Source organism: Phoxinus phoxinus (assembly GCF_949152265.1).
Source record: "Phoxinus phoxinus genome assembly, chromosome: 8".
In the NCBI taxonomy this organism is placed as follows: domain Eukaryota; kingdom Metazoa; phylum Chordata; class Actinopteri; order Cypriniformes; family Leuciscidae; genus Phoxinus; species Phoxinus phoxinus.
Window position 1 is genome coordinate 4,656,863 of NC_136883.1, and position 21,210 is coordinate 4,678,072.

General features: G+C 37.4%; 1 protein-coding gene across 1 annotated transcript in view; it reads left to right on the top strand.

Moving 5' to 3' along the window:
* Window positions 1–8,322: 8,322 nt before the first annotated feature.
* The window catches only part of sptbn4b (spectrin, beta, non-erythrocytic 4b), a gene marked incomplete at its 5' end in the record, with an annotated part of 77,229 nt that continues 64,341 nt past the window's right edge, over window positions 8,323–21,210 (top strand). The window contains 9 exons of the mRNA XM_079621488.1: window positions 8,323–8,467; window positions 9,377–9,528; window positions 11,159–11,332; window positions 16,326–16,417; window positions 16,522–16,602; window positions 16,689–16,804; window positions 18,917–19,029; window positions 19,134–19,321; window positions 20,651–20,768. Of these exons, the coding sequence (XP_079477614.1) occupies window positions 8,323–8,467; window positions 9,377–9,528; window positions 11,159–11,332; window positions 16,326–16,417; window positions 16,522–16,602; window positions 16,689–16,804; window positions 18,917–19,029; window positions 19,134–19,321; window positions 20,651–20,768 (1,179 nt within the window). The remainder of the gene's footprint in view (window positions 8,468–9,376; window positions 9,529–11,158; window positions 11,333–16,325; window positions 16,418–16,521; window positions 16,603–16,688; window positions 16,805–18,916; window positions 19,030–19,133; window positions 19,322–20,650; window positions 20,769–21,210) is intronic.

Consider the following 21,210-nt stretch of genomic DNA (forward strand, 5'->3'; position numbering starts at 1 on the left):
AGTAATATAAACACTAATGTAAAAAAAAAACATTATCCATATTGAACCTTCATTTACAGACAAAGCGGCGTGATATAATTTACATACGGTTTGTGATGCAGCTGCTGTACAGTTGGTTGCTCCATTTGTCAACAAAAGTTTCTTTGCAAACTCTCCATTACACTGACAAACAAAATGCTCTGAAGAACAAATATAATCCTCCGACGTGATCCGGAAAAGCATTTCAATTCCTGATGCTGGGATCCTTCTGAAGTGTACAGACAGAGCTGTTTAAACTCTTTCCATTTACTCTTTCATTTGTTCTCTTGTCGGCAGACTCAGGTGTGGGCATCTGTACTGTAGACAGTGTAGACAGCGTCAGTGATTTTAATGGATTCTATTGGCTTTAGACACAAAGCTCGCATCCAGTGTAGACCTATGTCAGCCGTTAAGCGACTGAATGCCAGTGGCCTATGGTGTGATGATGTATAACTATTCGTCAATGTCTTGATCTGGAGGCAGTCATATGCAAATACATTTGCATATGTCTGCCCGTGTGATGTCACAAATCCCTCAATATCAAAACTAGCTTTGATTAATAATGAGGAGGAGGTTTGAAGCTATGGAACTTGCAGAAAGTTTTGATGGTACAAAGTCATGTTATATGTCAAAAGATGAAGGCAAATTTGATTTCTCATGTCATGACCCCTTTAATATTAATCAAATATATTTATTTTACCTTAGACAAATACATGAATGAAAAGTATTTATTATTAGCCGAAATGTGATTTAATGTAGACCAATATAATATTTTGCCTTAATTTCATCATATACAAAATCTAAATTAGCTATAATTTGAAGAAAGAAAAAAATCACATAATATAAAACTACACTATAATTTATATTTTTTATTTTCGTAAGCTAAACTTGTTTATCCAACTGATTTGTCCAATGTATTGAATTGACTAAATTAAAAAAAGGAATTTCAACCTTGGGGATGGAAGTTAAACTCAAAAAGCCCATGTAAAAATAATATATATATATATATAACGAGATTAGGGTTTACTTAATATAAATAATATACTTAATATAAATAAAGACTACTTCGAAAGACCTTAAAGGGTTAGTTCACCCAAAAATGAAAATAATGTCATTAATGACTCACCCTCATGTCGTTCTAAGCCCGTAAGACCTCCGTTCATCTTCGGAACACAGTTTAAGATATTTTAGATTTAGTCCGAGAGCATTCTGTCCCTCCATTGAAACTGTATATACAGTCTACTGGCCATGTCCATAAAGGTAATATAAACATCATCAAAGTAGTCCATGTGACATCAGTGGGTTAGTTAGAATTTTTTGAAGCATCGAAAATACTTTTTGGTCCAAAAATAACACAAAATAAGACTTTATTCCGCATTGTATTCTCTCCCGGGTCTGTTTTCAATCCTTCACAGTTACGCTGATGGCGTAAGACGCTGATGACGTGTATTTCTGGTGCGCCCGAGCTTCGTTTACAGTCTGAGGGAAACGCACGCTGTAAAAGTGTCTCATCCGCGACATGCACATTTACGCACCATTAAAAAAATGATATCCACGCAAACAATGTAGAATAGCTTGAATATAGCGTGCGTCTCCCTCAGACTGTAAACGAAGCTCGGGCGCACCAGATAACACGTCATCAGCGTCTTACGTCAGCAGCGTCACTGCGGAGTCCTGAACGCAGATTGACAACAGACCCGGGAGAGAATACAATGCGGAATAAAGTCTTATTTTGTTTTATTTTTGGACCAAAAAGTATTTTCGATGCTTCAAAAAATTATAACTAACCCACTGATGTCACATGGACTACTTTGATGATCTTTTTATTACCTTTATGGACATGGCCAGTAGACTGTATATACAGTTTCAATGGAGGGACAGAAAGCTCTCGGACTAAATCTAAAATATCTTAAACTGTGTTCCGAAGATGAACGGAGGTCTTACGGGCTTAGAACGACATGAGGGTGAGTCATTAATGACATTATTTTCATTTTTGGGTGAACTAACCCTTTAATGGTTATTGTGATGTCTTTTTAAAATATGCATCATATTTTCTCTTATGTACTAAAAAAACACCAGAAAAACTGTCTACTACACCGAGGAAGGTCCAGAGCACAGCCAAAGCTGTATAATAATGAGCAATGCTCTGCAAGGGACAGCAGTAGAATAAAGGCTTCAGCTCCGTCATTTACCCAACTCCAAAGACAAACAGGCCTTTTCGACACATCTGCAGTCCATCAACCAGAACTACTGATTTTGCCTTAAACCTCAGAAGATAAGTGACCTAAATCAAGTGTGTGTGTCTGTGGTGCGGTTGTGTCTGATTCTTCTCTGATTCTGATGCTTGCGATAAATTGTGAATGTGAGAACGCCTGAAGTCTCGTGCTTCTCCCACAGATGTGTTTGTTTGTCAGAGAGAAACACATGCCAGTTAGATCCTGCGGTCTGTCATGTCGGTGGACACCAGGTGCTGGGGTGGGAGAAAGCCCCGATTGGCCCAGTGAGGACAAGAGAGCCTGACACGAGGTCAAACCGTTACTACTGGTATCAGAGAAGAGGGGAAGGGAACCCTGGGTACATTACACTGACTCAGAATGTCATCTGATACAGAGGTTGTGTAAAAGATTCATTGCAAATTTGTTTCATACACTCTCAGAAAAAAAGATACAAAAGCTGTCACTTGGGTGGTACCCTTTCAAAAGGTACAGCTTTGTAGCTTATTTACCCTCTAAGGGTGCATATTTGGGTTACACTTTATTTTGATGGTCCCTTTTGAACATTCTGTTGACTAAACGTAACTTTGCAATTATTAGTATTATTGTATTAGTAGGCTGTGCTTAATATCTGCTAACTCTTTCCAACAGACATTCTACTGACTATAGGTAACTTTGCTATGTCAACTTATTCTAACCCTAAAGGCCAAAGTATACTTCACTTTTTACGTGTACGCGAGGGTCAGCGTACAGTGCGCGTGACGCAAATTGTAAGAGGCAGGTCGCACGTGCGCATTTTATTTTATTTTTAAAATAAATCTACTAATACTCAACTAACACTATAATGAGTTAATAGACATGGTGCAGCGTTACTTATAGTCAACAGAATGTGTTAAAGGGACCATCAAAATAAAGTGAAAGTGTACATAAAGAGTACATTTTAGTACCTTTTGAAAGGGTAGCGCCCCTGTGACAGCTTTTGTACCTTTTTTCTGAGAGTGTACCTTAATATGTGTGTTTTAGTCAATTATGAAAAGATGTGCACTTAATTGTATCGAAGGTGCACTTGTAGTGAATAAAACGTCATACTTGCATATCATTTTAATATAAGATAATACTAATGAAATAAATGCATACCTTTATAAAAGTATACTTTTATGACTGTTTATTAAAAACACTTAAAGGGGCTATATGTAGAATTCAGATACCCTTGTTATTAGCAACACCAGTGGTCAATAAGTGAACTGCACACGTAACGCGCTAGAGACTGAACGTGATTCAATGCACGATATACTCATGGCGAAGTAATTTTTTGTTCTTTGCTTATAAGTAAAAAGAAATTGGAAATACCTTTGCAGCGATACACTATTAACGAACATCCCCACGCCTCCCACGCTGCTGAGGGCGACGTTTAGATGAATATGTAAATATGTGCAAAAAAACCTAAATAAACACACAACAAAAATGACAACAGTGAGAAACCAGCCGTTAAGAAAGCATCTCATCATAGCACTGTGGATATGTTTGCACAAGCTCTGCAATTCACTGGCATCATGTTGACAAATGAGGTCATTAAAATTACACTGTTATGTTTGAATATAAAATATGTTTGTCTCATAGTCTAGACTATATAGATCTGGCTATGTGAGACTATAGTTCTATCTTAGACACATTGACATTACAGTACAGAACAGCTCTTTCGGCATTATCCTGAACATTGTATAAGCATTAATTTCATCTGTCATAGAATAGAAAAGAGGCTCTCGGGTGTGTGCTCAAGTCAGTCTACAATTGAATTCGGTCAATTCTCTAACAATACTTTGTCTCTCAGACATCAACTGATTGCAAAGGAAAAGGCTGGAATTTTTACTTTAAAAGTGTCTTCATTGCTTTCATGCAGAGCTCAAGCTGTCAAGTGAGGTTTGGTAGGTTGTGATGTAAACTAAAAGCTACTTGGCTGTATAAAAAAGGGCAACAAGATCATATCTGATCATGGTTTTGACAGGATATAATGTAAACCAAACACTATTAGCTATTTTGATAAGCCCCGCCCCGCTGTTTCGGTAAGAAATATGTCAACATGGAAGGAAGCAAAATTATTTTTGTCAAACCATTTGGAAATTGATGCTTATATACTTTGCTGATGGAACTGATGGAATAACTCTTGTGCCGTAATATGGATATATGGGCAGAAGTTGTATCTTATAGACAGGGTTGCTCTCTGGTGTGCTTGGTGTCTGTCTTTCCACATTTAATCAAATGAGGCGGCTGAAGGATCTAAGGATTCTCAAAAGCAACCTGTGTGTGTACGTGTTACTTTAAAAGAGCAACCATACATCTATTTTCTTTGTTTTTTTATGATTTAATTTTATAATCATTATAATTAGTAGTCATTTATGTAGTTGTCATTTATTCATATTTGATTACTTCATGTTATCATTTATTCATATTATTCATTATTCATTTGTCATTTTATATTTGATATTACTTATTATTTCCTTTCTGTTGATTAATCTTGATTGTGGGGTTTCATCGAATGTTGAATGTTTGTATTCAAGAGATTGCACCACCCTTGTTGTATTTGCGCTGGTCAGACAAAGTCTGAGCATTGAAACATACGCAGCTAAAATTATTCAATAAACCAACTCTGCTCATTTTACAACCATCACTTCGTCTCCTGATTTCTGCTATTCTTGGCTTTCTCAGTCAAATTCTTGGCTGATAGAAGACTGTTAATTTCGTTTTGGGTACCAGACAAAACACTCATATTGGGTACCAGACCAGACTTGCTTTTAACAGGTTTTGGGTATTAGACAAAACTCTCAAGGCTTCTGACTGGTTTTGGATACCAGACAAAACAGGATATCTTCTGGCAGGGATTCAACGTCCGGGTCCTGACGTGGAGATGTGGTCTAACACTTTAAATAAAGAAGGAGAAAGGCTCCATGTGAACTGGGATCGTGTTGTCGATCGTCTGTACACGAAAAATGCAAAGGAAAAACATTGCTATTTTCGGTATATCGTTGTCGTGTAAACGTACAATACGTTTAATTGTGTTTGAGGTTGGGTTTTGTTCGGTTCCTCTTTGCATGAGTGTACGTTTACATGACAACAATGTACTAAAAATGGAAAAGTTTGCGTTTTTCACGTACAGACGACAACGTTCTCAACACGATCCCCGTGCACGGATCCGCAAAATCAACTAAAATCGATGTATTCTGCTGCCAGGCCAGTAGTTGGCGATATCACTTTGTAAAGAAACACTACGCGCCTATAGACTGAACATGTAATACGCAAAGTCACCGTTTTTGTTGTCTAGTACATAGGGACGATAAAAACTTGCATTTTGAAACCTGTTTTCAAAAGCTTGCGTTTTCAGGCCCCCACAATGCCGTTGTCATGTAAACGTGTACAAAATGTTCAGTTTTTAGTTGAAAACGGTGTCGTTTAAACGCCTGTCGTTGCACACCTGTTCCCTGTTGTGTTGATTAACTTGTGTATTTAAGCCTTGTGTGTTATTTAGCTCCTTGTCTAGTGTTGACGTTATGTTCAAGCGTGTAATGCTTTGGTGTTCCTGGTGTTCATTCAAATTTAGTTTGATCGTCTTCTTGCGTCACACGTCTCTCTTGGATAATCTACTGACAACTCTGAGACTTGTGATACTGCGGTGATTGACCAAATTCACAAAGAATTTGTTCAATGTGATAAGAAACCTTACATATGTCTCTTACCCATTCCTTTGAAACTATCTTTGGTATCTCTCCGTCATTCCTCTTGAAATAACTTGTACTGTCTCTGGGTGATATCTCAATGCCCCCTTCTGCTGTTTGCTTTTTGGTAGAGAGTATTTGAGATTTTTCTTTTTTTTTATTGTTTGTTCTAAAAATGATATTTAGTGTCTATTTTGGGTGTATTTGTGTTATACATTCATAAATCAAATGACATTTCAAAAGAATGGGCTGAGTGGATTGTTTCTGTGAATTTTTCTCTTTGACAAAAGGGAAAATGTCAACATGCCTAAAAGAGATGAATAGCTTTTTCCATAAAACACGTGGCCTTTATACTGTACCTTCCCATTAAATCTCACCATTTGTGAAGAATCTAAGAAATTAGGCCTCCTGTGAAATATTTGAAACACTTATATGAGACAAGTGTCTATTTAAACATCAGTAGGGTTTAAAAAAAATCATATATATATATAAATAATCAATTTAAATAAAAAAAATGGCATCAATTCATCACACAAAACCAATCCTGCTTATCTCTTTTTATCTCTTGATGTGCCATTTGTAATATCTGTCAGGAGGGTGTCGAAAACAACCCACATTGTGTGTGTGTGTGTGTGTGTGTGTGTGTGTGTGTGTGTGTGTGTGTGTGTGTGTGTGTGTGTGTGTTATTAAGGGGGATGGGGCCAGCAAGATTTTGGGTTTATGAAAAATGGGGGAGGGGAGCGCTCTGCATTTTTGTGCTGCATTCACTCAAGACAATAATGACTGACATTTCAATGAACATATGAGTAAAAAGAGCAGATCACACCTGCCAAAGAGTCTCTGTGTTTGTTCATAACCATCAGAACAGTGACCGTGTGGATAGAAATTCATGAAATTGCACATATGACACACAGCACACCAGTGATGGTCTGGTAGTTCACCAGCAGGCATTGGAAAGGGTTCTGGAAGGGGGATGGGGTGAAGGATTAGCCTCCTAAATCTATTAGAAATTAATTCATACTAAATTCACTTATCAAGACGCTGAAGAAAAAAAGAGTGTTTGTAGGGAAAAGTAGGTGAATTGACCGAGTTGCTCTGTATTCCTGTAAAAAGGTCACTTGACGTCATCCTCTCATGAAGCTACTGTACATCAGCGTGAGGGGAACTGGAACAGTTATTTGTTGTGGTTTCAAAGGAATATCGGTCTCATATACAACAAATCATTCCAATCCTGGATGCTGAATAGTCAATAAAGTGTTTCTGTGCTACAATAGACAACATGGTAGGCTAACAAATGTGCCTCAAAGCACCTGCTAAGCTAGCTTGCACAGTCAGAAATCATGGCTACGTTCCAGTTGCTCCATAGTGCCTTGAAAAGTGGACGTCATTGAGCCATCTTAAGTGAGACTAGTATATATTTTATCTTCTATTTATCCGTCAGTCATTGGCATTGCACACTACTGTACCTCACTACTACTTGAGTGACTAAAATAACACAAAAAGTAGCATTTTTATTCATTTAAATTAGTTTACTAGACACTAGATACTTTTGTGCGAGTATAAAGTGCACAAGATGTGACCTTTACAACACAATTATCATAACTCAACAGCTGACACGTTATAAAATCACATTTATTTTCATATGCACTTTTGTAAAACTTTACAAAACTTTACTTTTGTCAACCGAGTCTTTTATCACCGAGTCTATTTGTGTTGTGCTGCTCACACTCAATTAAAGTGAAAGCACACTTTTGATGGACAAAATAAATATGATTCCACACAAAAACTGCCCAAAATGCACAGAATTTGCATGACTAGTGTGTTTTAACAAGAACTGGGAGTAGGCTAATATTTATAGAAAATGTAGCTTACCCATTTAAACGTTTTTATTATTCAGTTTGGGTAAAAGTATATGGTGTTTTATAAAAAATAATAATATAGAAAATAAATGTTTGTGTCTGCTGTAAAGTGGTTAGAAAAAAATTAAATCGGTATCGGCAGGTCAAACTCAATGAAAAATCGTAAATCAGAATCGGCCTATAGAAAATTGTAATCGGCGCATCTCTATTTGGTTGGTTACCCATATTCTTCAAAATATCTTTTTTTGTGTGTGTGTTCAGCAGAAGACAGAAACTCATACAGGTTTGGAACAACTTGAGTGTGAGTAAATGATAACAGAATTTTAATTGTTGGGTGAACTATCCCTTTAAATCTATATCTGTGTCTAGGTCTGTGTATGGTGTGCATTTTATCAATTGGATTCTATTAGGTTTGTGTGTGTGTGTGTGTGTGTTTGGCTTTACAGCTTTTCTGTTTAGCTGGTACTGTGGATGCTGACTTTCACTACTGTATATGCAGGGCTGCTTGAGGAAGCAGGCGCGATGGCCAATGCCTCAACAGACCTGGACAATGCTGAGGCCCAGAGACAGCTCAACAACAACAACAGGCCTGCAAGCACAGGATTCTGGGAAACAGAGACCACCAGTGCCAAACTATTTGAGTGCTCCCGCATCAAAGCACTAGCAGGTACGTGGAAGATCTGCTTGTTCTGTGGCTGTGTGTGTCGATATTTTGAGCATATTAATATACTGCCATTCAAACGTTTGGGGTCAGTAAGATTTTTATTAGAAATTAATACTTTTATTCAGCAAGTATGCATTAAAATAATCAGAAGTAAAGGCATTTCTAATGTTACAAAAATGTCTATTTCCAATAACTCCTGTTTTTTTTGTTTTTTTACTTTCTAGTCATCAAAGATCCTAAAAAAATTGAATAAGTTATACTTATTATACTAAATTATACTAGTAATTTTTTATTTTAATAATATTTAAAAATGTTTCTGTTTTATGTGTTTTTGATCAAATAAATCCAGCCTTGGTGAGCAGAAGAGACATGAAACATGCAAACCTTTGAATGGTAGCATATAGGCTATATTAGGGATGATCCCTTATACATATTACAATTCTGGTTTATACTAACTGTAATGCTTATGCTACACTGTAACGTTGCTGCCTTACATTTTAAAAGTACAATCAACTTGACTGTTTAAGTCACTTCAACTTAAATTGCATTTAACTGACTTAAAAAAAATAGTTAAAGCAATATAAAATATATGTTGTTATAACTTATTGATCATATAACATATTTTACCATGTACCTGATCATTATTTTCTTGTTATGGCTGACAAGTTATAAATGGTATGATAATGGTATGATAAATTAATATTATTCTGAGATTTACATGTAAAAAAGCATAATAGCTTATATTTAATGATTAATAATAAGTGGCAACGGCAAATATAATCCAAATGTAAAAAAAATTGGAAAATTTACCATATACAATATTGATAAACTAAAAGCTCTAATAATGATATTGTGTATCCTTAATATAAATATGTAAATTTTTGTTTGTGTGTCTCTCTGTCATCCTATCAGATGAGAGGGACGCAGTGCAGAAGAAGACCTTTACGAAGTGGGTGAACTCTCACTTGTCCCGCGTGTCCTGTCGTATCTCTGACTTGTATAATGACCTGAGAGACGGCTACATGCTCATCAGACTGCTGGAGGTGCTGTCAGGAGAGATGCTGGTGAGTTTTCGCTTTAATAATCATAAAAACACTGCCACAGAAAACACCAGTTCAACTACTTTTTCCCATCCAAAGGTTTTGACTTTCTAAAGTTGGCATGAAACAGACACTGCTATAGTCTTCTCTTCCCTATTTTGACGTGCACTCACCGGCCACTTTACGTTCAACTGCTAATATCTATTCAGCCAATCATATGGCAGCAACTCAATGCATTTAGCCATGTAGACATGTTCAAGACAATCTGCTGAAGTTCAAACTGAGCATCAGAATGGGGAAGAAAGGTGATTTAAGTGGCTTTAAACTTGGCACGGTTGTTGGGGCCAGACGGACAGGTCTGAGTATTTCAGAAACTGCTGATCTACTGGGATTTTCACGCGAAATCTCTAGGATTTATAAAAAAATGGTCTGAAAAAAGAGGAAATATCCAGTGAGCGGCAGTTCTGTGGAGGAAAATGCCTTGTTGATGCCAGAGGTCAGAGGAGAATCAATGGCCAGACTGGTTCAAGCTGATAGAAAGGCAACAGTAACTCAAATAAGCACTCGTTACAACCAAAGTCTGCAAAAGAGCATCTCTGAACACACAACACCCCCAACCTTGAAGCAGATACAGCAGCAGAAGACACACTCCTGTCAGCTGAGAACCGGAAACTGAGGCTACAATTCACACCGGCTCACCAAAACTGGACAATAGAAGACTTAAAATGTCCTGGTCTGGAAGGGAAGAATTAGTCTTTAATAGCAAAATCATGGATCCATCCTGTCTCAACGGTTCAGGCTGCTGGTGGTGTAATGGTGTGGAGGATATTTTCTTGGCACACTTTGGGCCTTTAGTACCAATTGAGCATCGTTTAAACGCCACGGCACACCTGAGTATCGTTGCTGACCGTGTTTATCCCTTTATAACTACAATGTACCATCTTCTGATGGCTACTTCCAGCAGGATAACACACCGTGTCACAAAGCTCAAATCATCCGTCACATATACCCACATATAACTCTCGGTTGATTATTTTGTTATAATACATAATGTACAAGAGGTGATTGTGTATATCACATACATTATGTATTTTAACAGTGTTGTTCAATAAAACCATGTGATTACTTGCTTTTGATACATTACAAACATTACAAACAAATTATTATTGCCTCATTGTTATTATGTATTTTAAGTTATTTTAAAGGCTATTGTACATTTAGGTTTATTTTTATTACCACAGAAAAGAGCAGATCACTGGATTAATCGTCAAAATAATCGAACGATTAATCGATTACTAAAATAATTGTTTGTGACAGCCCTAATTTATATACTTTTATAGGTTTTAATAATATTTTTAGCTTTATATTTTATTATAATTTTTAGTAATTTTGTGCTTTTTTTATTTATTTTTATTCAGTTTTGGTTTTGATTTATTTTCTATTTAGTACGTCTAATGCCAGTACGTCTAATGCCTCAACTTAAACTTAATTCAGTTAGTTGCAGTGACAACATTTACATTTTTTTTTAGTAATGTTTATAATGGTTTGGTTTTAGTTAACGATAATATCCGTGATTTAGCATCCATGCTATGCTTTATGAATTGTCTTTTGAGGGAATAATACGCTCACGTGTTTGATGTGTTCTTGTTTTAAGCCTCGGCCCACGAGAGGCAGGATGAGGATTCACTGTTTGGAGAATGTGGACAAGGCTCTTCAGTTCCTCAAAGAGCAGAGGGTTCATCTAGAAAACGTTGGTTCTCACGATATAGTTGATGGAAACCACCGCCTCACTCTCGGCCTCCTCTGGACCATCATCCTCCGCTTCCAGGTAAGAGTTGCTTGGATTTCTCTAGACTCCTTTGGGATTTTTGAGACTGCCGCCGCCATATCATTTGACAAAGCTCTGTGTACTGAACTCTGGGCCAGAGTTTCCTAGTGCTGGATTTATGTGATCTGATCTGTAAAGAGGTGGGCATCTTTTGATCTGTGGGTGTGTGTGATCCCTGTCTGCCCTTTATGGCTCCTGTTGAGTGTGTGATCCCTGTCTGTGTGGTGCCTGTGTGGCTGTATAGCTGATTGTCAATACATGCATTACGTACTGATACTGAGCAGTGGAGTTGGCAAAATACAGTAGAGCAGGGATGGGCAACTTCAGTCCTGGAGGGCCACTGTCCTGCAGAGTTCAACTTCAATCCTGATTTTAAATAAATGCTTGTAGCTTTCTCTCAATCCTGAAGACCTTGATTAGCTTGTTCAGGTGTGTTTGATTCGGGTTGGAGCTGAACTCTGCAGGACAGTGGCCCACCTGGACCGAAGTTGCCCATCCCTGCTGTAGATTCCCAAATACAGTAACACACTTCATGTGTACTTACAATGTCCGGAGTAGACGCGTGATTGTTAACTTCACAAGACCATAGGGTGACCAATTTCTCTTTTCAAACTCCATATGGGTGTTTGCAAGTGCTCTCTTTTCAGCTGCAAACTCTTACATGGCACATAAGTCATATGAACTACTTTTATAGTGTTTTTCTGTGATTTTTCTGAGTTTTGCAGCCACTGGTCCCTGTATGCTGTCATTGTGTTAAAAAATAATAGCTTAGGTAGTCTGCTAAAGTTCTGTGGTGAAGTTTTGTGGTTTGGCATGTGGATTTATAAATGATAGTTGAACTATCCCTTTACACTGCCAAGATCTGACCTCACTTGAACTAAGGCCGTGTTTACACCTGGTATTAAGATGCGTTTTGGTCGATCGGATCACAGGTGGACGACGCTAAATACAGGTGTAAACGGGGTCTAAAGCGTTTTTAGTTTGTCCACTTTCGACCACTTCCAGAGGTAGTGGAAAACGCATATGACCAGATTGCTTTCGTAGTGTAAACGCTCATGTGATCGAATGCGTTCGAACAGCCACAAAAGACGTCTACTCTCCGTCTACTGACCTAATGCGTTAACATTATGGGAAGCGCACTAGCCAGACGAGATTTAAACTTTGTCGGCTGGAGACCCAAGTTTGGTTTGAAGACGAAAAACATACCAAGCACAATGTTCTCTCGCCATTCCTGATTTCTAACACACACACACAGCGTTCGGCTGGTCTAGTGACTGTCAGAGAGCAGAAACGAAAGCTGCTGCTCCAGTTTTCTCCGGTTATGTTCATGTGTAAATTGCGTGAGCTTATTTCGTCCATTAGATCAAAAGATCTGAAAAAGCCCATACATTTACCCGCCCATAGACCCTCCCCTCGAAGAAATCAGACGGACTCTTGACAAAAGAGACGGATTAAAACACCAGGTGTACACGGGTATGTGTCTCCCTCGTCTACTTGTGATCTGATCGACCAATAATCTTAATACCAGCTGTAAACAGGGCCCAAGGGTGACCCTAAGAAAATCTGCACTGACCGATATAATAAATTATATATTTTTAAAAACTTAACACACTTAGGCCTGGTTTTACAGACAGGGCTTAAAATAAGCCATTATTAAGTCTTAGCTCAATGAGGACATTTAAGTAGATTTAAAAAAAAAAAAATCCTTAGGAAAAAACATTACTGGTGTGCAGAACATGTCTTGAGACGAAACAGGCATATTTTAAGATATGTCAGTGCAAGTTGCTTTCAGTTAAAACATCTCAAACATGCATTTTACTCTGAGACAAGCTTAAGCCTTATTTGCTGAAACTGGGGGTTAAGTAAACTTTTTAAAAGTGCAACATGTAAACTTGGTAATAATGTCTAATTAAAAGGTTTACTTTAAGTATGTTTTAAATTATTATGCTTTAATCATTTTTGAACCCTGTTTCTAAGACAACAGAAGTAATTATGAAATAGCATATAAAGATGTACTTAAGTCCTATTTAAGTGGTTCAAAAAAGCACTTACCGGTACATTTAATATAAATTTAAACTATAATACATTTTATTTAATTGTAAATAACATGCAAGTGTATGAAAACATTGCATCCAGTTCAAGATATATAGGATCTTCTTATCTTGCTCCCATCATCTCTCTGAATATTTCAAAGAGCGCCGTGTCCATGTAACTACAAAGTGGTTTTGTTCAAAACTACAAAACTCTTGGTTCTGTCAGTAAAGCAGTTACCCAGAATGCCTTTCGACTGCAGCCCAGTAAGTTGATGCTGTGGTGATTCTGGATGCAGGGACAGAGAGTTGGAGTGTCACCTGATCCACAAGCGTGCCGTAGAGATCACGGGGTGGGGCTGTCGTTCACCTCTTGTCCTTTCTTGATTCTTCCTCCTCTCTCTCTCTCTCTCTCTCTCTCTCTCTCTCTCTCTCTCTCTCTCTCTCTCTCGTTCATTCTCCCGCCTCCCGTCTTGATATTCCTCTTTATTATCCTGTCTCCATATATGACGGAACATCTCTCCGCTCCCCTATTTATCTCATTTTTTACCCTCCCCATCTCTGTTGGAGTTCACCACTCTGCTCAGTCAGCAGGTAAGGCCTAACACTGCAGCAGAGAGAGAGCGAGAGAGAGAGAGAGAGAGAGAGAGAGAGAGAGAGAGAGAGAGAGAGAGAGAGAGAGAGAGAGAGAATGAAGAGAGAGAGAGAGAATGAAGAGAGAGAGAGAGAGAGAGAGATGAATTAGAAAGAGGGCAGACGAGAAAGCATTAAGGCAAACATTATAATTTAGTGTTCTGTTTACATTTCCTTTCTTCCCTTTGTGTTTTGCTTCTTAACTACTCTTGTTTTAAGCATAAAGCTCTGTAAATATTGTTACATTTATGCTTAAAGAGAGAGAAACAGTCTCACCCTCACAGAAAAATAAACTTAATTTAAGATATATTCTGTGAGGAAAAGTCTTCTTATCTAACCTAATGTCGCTTCTCAAGTAAATGTATCTTGTTTGAAGGATTTTTGGACATTTTTACTGGAAAAAAAGACTAAAATACATACTTTTGCAGTGCTGTTCTTTGAGGTTGTAGATATTGATCATGTATCGACTGCATGATGCGAGAAATTCAATATGACGAATGATCTTGGGACACTCAGGAGACACTGTAGTTTTGTAATGTGCGTACATAAGTGTGTGTGTGTGTGGGTGTGTGTGTGCGTGTGTGTGTGTGTGTGTGTGTGTGTGTGTGTGTGTGTGTGTAAACCCTACATTGCGGACAAATGTCCCCACAAGGATATAATACCAGACATTTTGACCTTGTGGGGAAATTTTTCAGACTCAGTCCCATGAGGAACACAGCTTATTAAACATACTAAACATTTTGATAATGTAAAGTATTCTGTGATGGGTAAGTTTAGGGGTAGGGGTAGGGATTTGTACAACTACAGATGATGTCATTAGGTACTGTAACACTTTCTTTCGATAGTCCACTTTAGACATTCTACTAACACTATAAGTAACTTTTCAACTACATGTCAACTAACTGTCATTAGATTATTAGTAGACTGTCTGCTTAATATCTGCTAACTCTTTATTTTGTTGATCCCCCAACAGAAATGCAACTACAAGTCAACTTATTCTCCTAACCCGAACCCTAACCTAACAGTCTACTACAGTCTACTAATACTCTAATGAGAGTTAGTTGACATGTAGTTGAAAAGTTACTTATAGTTAGTAGAATGTCTAAAGTGGACTATCGAAATAAAGTGTAACCTAGAATTAATTTGGAACAAAAACAAAAAAAAAGTCAGCGAAAAGAGGAGGCGTGTTCCGGCGCAAACGTTCCCTGCTGCTATTTTGCAGTTTCAGAAAACAACTCCGCCACAGACCAGGAAAAACCCAGTCTAAAGACAGTGGCGCGTTGCGCGTTAGTCATATGCTATTTTAAGGGTGCGTGCTTGGCCATTATGTAGCGTGTGAACAACGCGCACACACTTTGATTCTCTCATCTAAACAGACAAAGCAGTTTTCATTTTTGCAAATCATACATTATTACAAGCAAACATATTAACACACGAGGGAAATCATTGTTGTGTCCATGAAGATGTGAAAAAAATAGGCATAAATCTAGATTACATATTTACCCAAATTATTATACACCTGTTTAACCGAAGCTAATTTGGGTGGTTTCTCCCATCATCCCCAATGTCACTTCTCTGTGTTTTACGGCCCTGACGAGAACGTCGGTCTCCTCGGCTGTGAACCGCTACTGGCGTGCGCTGGCAAATCCGCCGTTATAATAGCAATCCACCATGGAACAAGTGCGCCGGCTCTTAAAGGGAATGTGAGAGGACGCTCTGATTGGTTTATTGCACGTTACGTCCAAACCACACCTATGAATAATAAAGCTACTTCAGACCAACCCATTATAGATTTGCGTCGGACGCAAGAGTCATTTATCCCGCCGGTATAATAGCAACAGCGCCCGGGATCCGCCCACAAAGTTACTTGCGTTTCGCGTTTTATACTTGCGTTTCAGATCGTTAAAATAGGGCCCATAGTCTGTTTGGAAGCATAAAAATAAAGCGTTAGCAGATTTAACCAGACAGTCTACTAATACACTAATGACTGGTTGTTCACATGTCATTGCAAAGTTACTTATATTTAGTAGAATGCCTAAAGTGAACCATCGAAATAAACTGTTGTCAAATATTTACCGTAATTATACTCGCTAACTGTCACCAATACTAATTACATAAATATGTTAAGATCATTGGTGGGTTTTCTCTGAAAAACAAAACAAAATGCTGCAAATGGCTTCATGATCCCAGCAGACATGCTAAAGACATGTATTATAAGGCTAGTTGAGAAGGAAAGCCAGTGATTGGTCTCTTAAAGAGCACACAATATTTTGATGTCTTTGCATTTCATAGTACAGTAACGTTTCATTGTTGTTTCTCACACTTTACAGATTCAGGTGATTAAGATTGAGACAGAGGACAACAGAGAGACACGCTCAGCTAAAGATGCCCTACTTTTGTGGTGTCAGATGAAAACAGCAGGGTAACTATCTCACAAACCAACCCAGAGACAATAGTTCCATATAGCCTTATAGAAAAAGACATTATTTTCTTATACATTAAGTTTTTCATGACGCTGTTCTCCAGGTACCCTGAGGTCAACATTCACAACTTCACCACCTGCTGGAGGGATGGCCTGGCTTTCAACGCTCTTATTCACAGGCACAGGTTAGCGGTCAGGCAGACTCACGCTCACCTCGTACATCATACTGACTTTGCTTTCTTTTATTGATTTCTGCTTGTATGTTTCACAGGCCTGATTTAATTGAATTCCACAAGTTGACCAGATCAAATGCAACACACAACCTCCAGCAAGCCTTTAACATAGCTGAACAGAGTCTCGGACTCACCAAACTACTAGACCCTGAGGGTAACCAAAGTCATTTTACTCTCACTAAATACAGTTAAAGGGTTAGTTCACCCAAAAATGAAAATCCTGTCAGTAATTACTCACCCTCATGTTGTTCCAACCCCGTAAGACTTTAGTTCATCTTCTGAAACACAAATATATATTTTTGATTAAATCTGAGAGCTGGATCACTCCGCCATAGGCTTCTATGGGATTGAAACTCGCCGGCCCAGAAAAGTTAGTAAAGACAATGTTTAAAATAGTCCAAGTGACTACAGTGGCTCAACCATAAGTTTGTCAAGCGACGAGAATACTTTTTGTGCGCGAAAACCCCCCTAAAATAACGACTTTATTCGACTATTCATTTTCTTCTGTGTGGACCTCAGTGAGTTCACGCAGTGTAACAGCGCAGCGCTTCTGGGTTGTACATCACACACATGACCAGGGTCGGCCAATAGTGAGCCTACCTGCCGACGTACAACCCAGAAGCGCTGTGCTGTTACACTACGTGAACTTTTGCGCACAAAAAGCACGGGCCTGCGAGTTTCAATCTATGGAGTGATCCAGCTCTCACAGAAAAAAAATATGCCAAAAATATCTTAATTTGTGTTCTGAAGATGAACGAAAGTCTTACAAGGGTGAACTAACGCTTTAAAGGGAGGGTTTAAACATACATTTTAAGTCTTCTCATCTTTTACTCACCCTTATGTCATCCCCAATGTATACTGTATGACTTTATTTATTCAGATAAACACAAACAACGAGTAAATTATCAATTTCTGTGAGTCCATATAATGCTAGTGAATGGCTGCCGCTCAGATGATGCTTGAAAAAACCACACACAGCGATTGTGACGGTAAACCATACAACCCCAGCGAAACGATAGATGTGTGTTAGAAAATTACTAATATTTTAAACTCTTTTAACTATAAACGATTGCTTCCGTTTCATCATATTCACTGGCCACAATTTTGACATCGATACCATGGGGAAAAACTGCCGTATAGATATTTTTAATATCATCTCATAATTTGGCAGCTGGTATATTAGGCTGCTGTCACTTTAAGACCTGACGCACGGATGCAATATACTGTAGTTTTGTTTCTCAACTGTTTATGTTCACTTAAAACAAAATCACGTGTTTACGTGAATAGTTGCCAAGACTGGCATTTTGACATTATTTTGTGTGAATGTAACTGTTTAAGAACAATAAGCAGTGGAAAAATTACTCAATTTAGTACTGAGAGGCAGCTTTATGTGCAGTCACAAAATCTGTGGGAATGAGTAAAATGATGCGCAATACGCACAATCCCACCCCGAAACTCAAGGCCTGTAACACCAATAATATTCATCCAGAGCAAATGAAATGATTGAGTGAGAGGAGGCGGGTTTGTGTGTAACTTGCTGTCGCAGAGATGAGAAAGTGCGAAAGCGCAGCTGGTAAAGTGTATCTATTCTGCAGAAATTAAGTATTGGAAGCGTTTCAGATATTTCAGCATCTCTATATGTAATGAAAAATCGATATTTTGTCAACACTACATTGCACTTACTTTATTTCAGATGCCTGGTTTTCAGACGATTATTTTACTAATAAAATATAGGTGAAACTCGAAAAATTCGAATATCGTGCAAATGTAATTCAACTTACAAGGTGAAACTAATATATTCATTATTACAGACTCATTTCATGCAAAGTGAGATATTTCAAGCCTTTATTTGTTATAATTTTGCAGCTATTCTAGCTTTTCACAATATTCTATTGTGGGTTTTAAGCCGTTAGCCATAATCATAAAAAATATAACAAATAAAGGCTTGAAATATCTCACTTTGCATGTAATGAGTCTATATAATATATTAGTTTCACCTTTTAAGTTTATTACTGAATTACTGAACTAATTGAACTTTTGCATGATATTCTAATTTTTCTAGTTTCACCTGTATGTTTCATTTGTGTTTATCTGAAAAAAGACAGTCATATACATTGGGGAATTTTTGGGTGAACTATCCCATTAATACAATGTGCACCTTTAAATGCCCTAGTTTAGGCAGAGATTTGATATAGCTATTAATTCAGCTGCATATTTTATGTCTGATTTGATCACTCAAAACAAATAACCATCTTCTCCCATCCAGATGTAAACACAGAGAATCCAGATGAGAAGTCCATCATCACTTATGTAGTATCCTACTATCATTACTTCTCCAAAATGAAAGCACTTATTGTAGAAGGGAAGAGAATTGGAAAGGTAAGAGGTTTTTGTAAGGAACTTTAGTTTTTACCTCATTTCAATTAGCTGTTTAATTGGATATATGCACACACTTTTCTCTTAAAACTTTTTACATTTTGTAGGTGCTGGACAACGCTATAGAAGCTGAGAAGATCATTCGGCGCTACGAGGCTTTAGCGTCCGACCTGTTAGAGTGGATTGAGAGAACCATAAGCATCATTAGCAACCAGAAGTTTGCAAACTCGCTATCGGGTGTTCAGCAACAGCTTCAAGCCTTTACCACCTACTGCACCATTGAGAAGCCTATCAAGTAAGAGAATAATTGAAACAGAGGTCTGAGTGTTGGCAGACGATCCATGACTGCCATGGAAAATACTCAAACTATGACTGTAAATCATCTGGTTCTTTCAGCCTTTTCCTACGCTACCATTTAAGGGTACTAGTTACTGTATTGTTGGTTGAAGGTGTGAAAAAGAAGTGCGCATTGAATTGCATTGAATTTGCACTTGTAGTATACTTTAAATCTTAAAAGTTATTTTTTTTTTAAACTGGATTTGCAGCTAATATAATATTAATAAAATAGACTGCCTTCTTAACACATTTAAAAATGCATTTTGTAATTGTCAAATTAAAAGTTTTACTTTAAAGTAAATTTTTAAACCTTTGTTTAGTGATCTTTTGTTGCTTTAAAGAAGTACACTTATTTTGATGTGTTGACTAACATACTAAAGCACATGTAAAGTACTTGATTTTAACTGTAGTGTGTTATTTGAAATATATTTTAAGTGTACAAAATTTACATTAAAGTAGTTATCATAAATGTTTGTCAGTACATTCGACAGTACACTTATTTCAAAGACAATAAAAGTTAAAGATGTAAATATAAAGATGTACTTAAGTGGGTCTAATTGCATTTAATATTAATTTAAACTATAATACACTTTCATTTAATCTTAAATAAATGTCCGAATACAATACATTCAGTTTTTACTTGCGGTAAGTATACTCTTCCGAAATAAAGTATGCTAATGTAGACTTATTTTTCACAAGGGTACTGCTGGTTATTGACAGTTAAACATAGTTATTCAATGTCTGACCACACATAGTCTGTATTACTGTCATTTTTCTTGCGGCTTAACAGTCTGTCGAGAAAGTGTTTGCATATTCATATCATCAACCAAAAAAATCCCCAAGTCTTGTTGAAAATGAAAGATTTCTGGTCGCAGACTGTGAGTCTGAAATCAGCCGTTTGCATTGAACACAAAGTATCGTAACTTCAGCGGATGTGCTAATGTGTATTGGATGCCTTTACTCTGTGCGTCATCATGTTTCTAATGCTCTAAATTAATTACATTAGTCCGTTTGGCATAAAGACCTGTTCATACTGTTGCATTCATCAAATGTGGCAATCAGGGAATGTGCTGAAACTTGAGAGAGATGCAACTTTCCCTGCGAGTAATGCAGCTTGTTTAACACCTACTGAACGAAGTTGCCGTACATTAAAGTCACATGATATGTGGAAAGTATCTGTACAGTTTTTAATAGAAACACACAGGGAGTCTTAGGAATGGGATTTGTACGACAGATGTAGTGCAGTTTGTGTGGTTATTTATGGCGTGGGTTGTTGTTGTTTTTCCAGATTCCAGGAGAAAGGGAACCTGGAGGTGCTGCTCTTCACCATCCAAAGTAAGCTCAGAGCTAACAATCAGAAGCCATATGTGCCTCATGACGGGAAACTTATCTCAGACATCAATAAGGTATGTATTGCTTAGTTACAATGATTTTCAGCTGTTTACAATATTTATATTGTGTATAACTAAAACTAGCTTATTAGCTTTCAGAAAAAAGCTTCTTTTTTTGCTTTTTAAGGCACAATATGTAAGATTTTTAGATTTTTCTAACTTGATTTTAGATAAAGATAAAGATTTTTTAGATAAAAAATCACTAAAACAATGTTATATATTTTGATGACTTGCGTACTTGCATTACCCCAAATGTTTCCAACGATGTTTAAATCCAGAGAAATTTTAACCAGAGCAACGGATTGTGTCATTATGTTACCTGTCAATGACGTCATATCCTCGATTTTACATGCATAGAAACAATAGAAACACCAAAGACGCTTTAATGCAGTATGTGTTTTATTAGATAGGTGAGCAACTGTTTGAATCTCATGTTTTCTTTACCACGAGAAACATG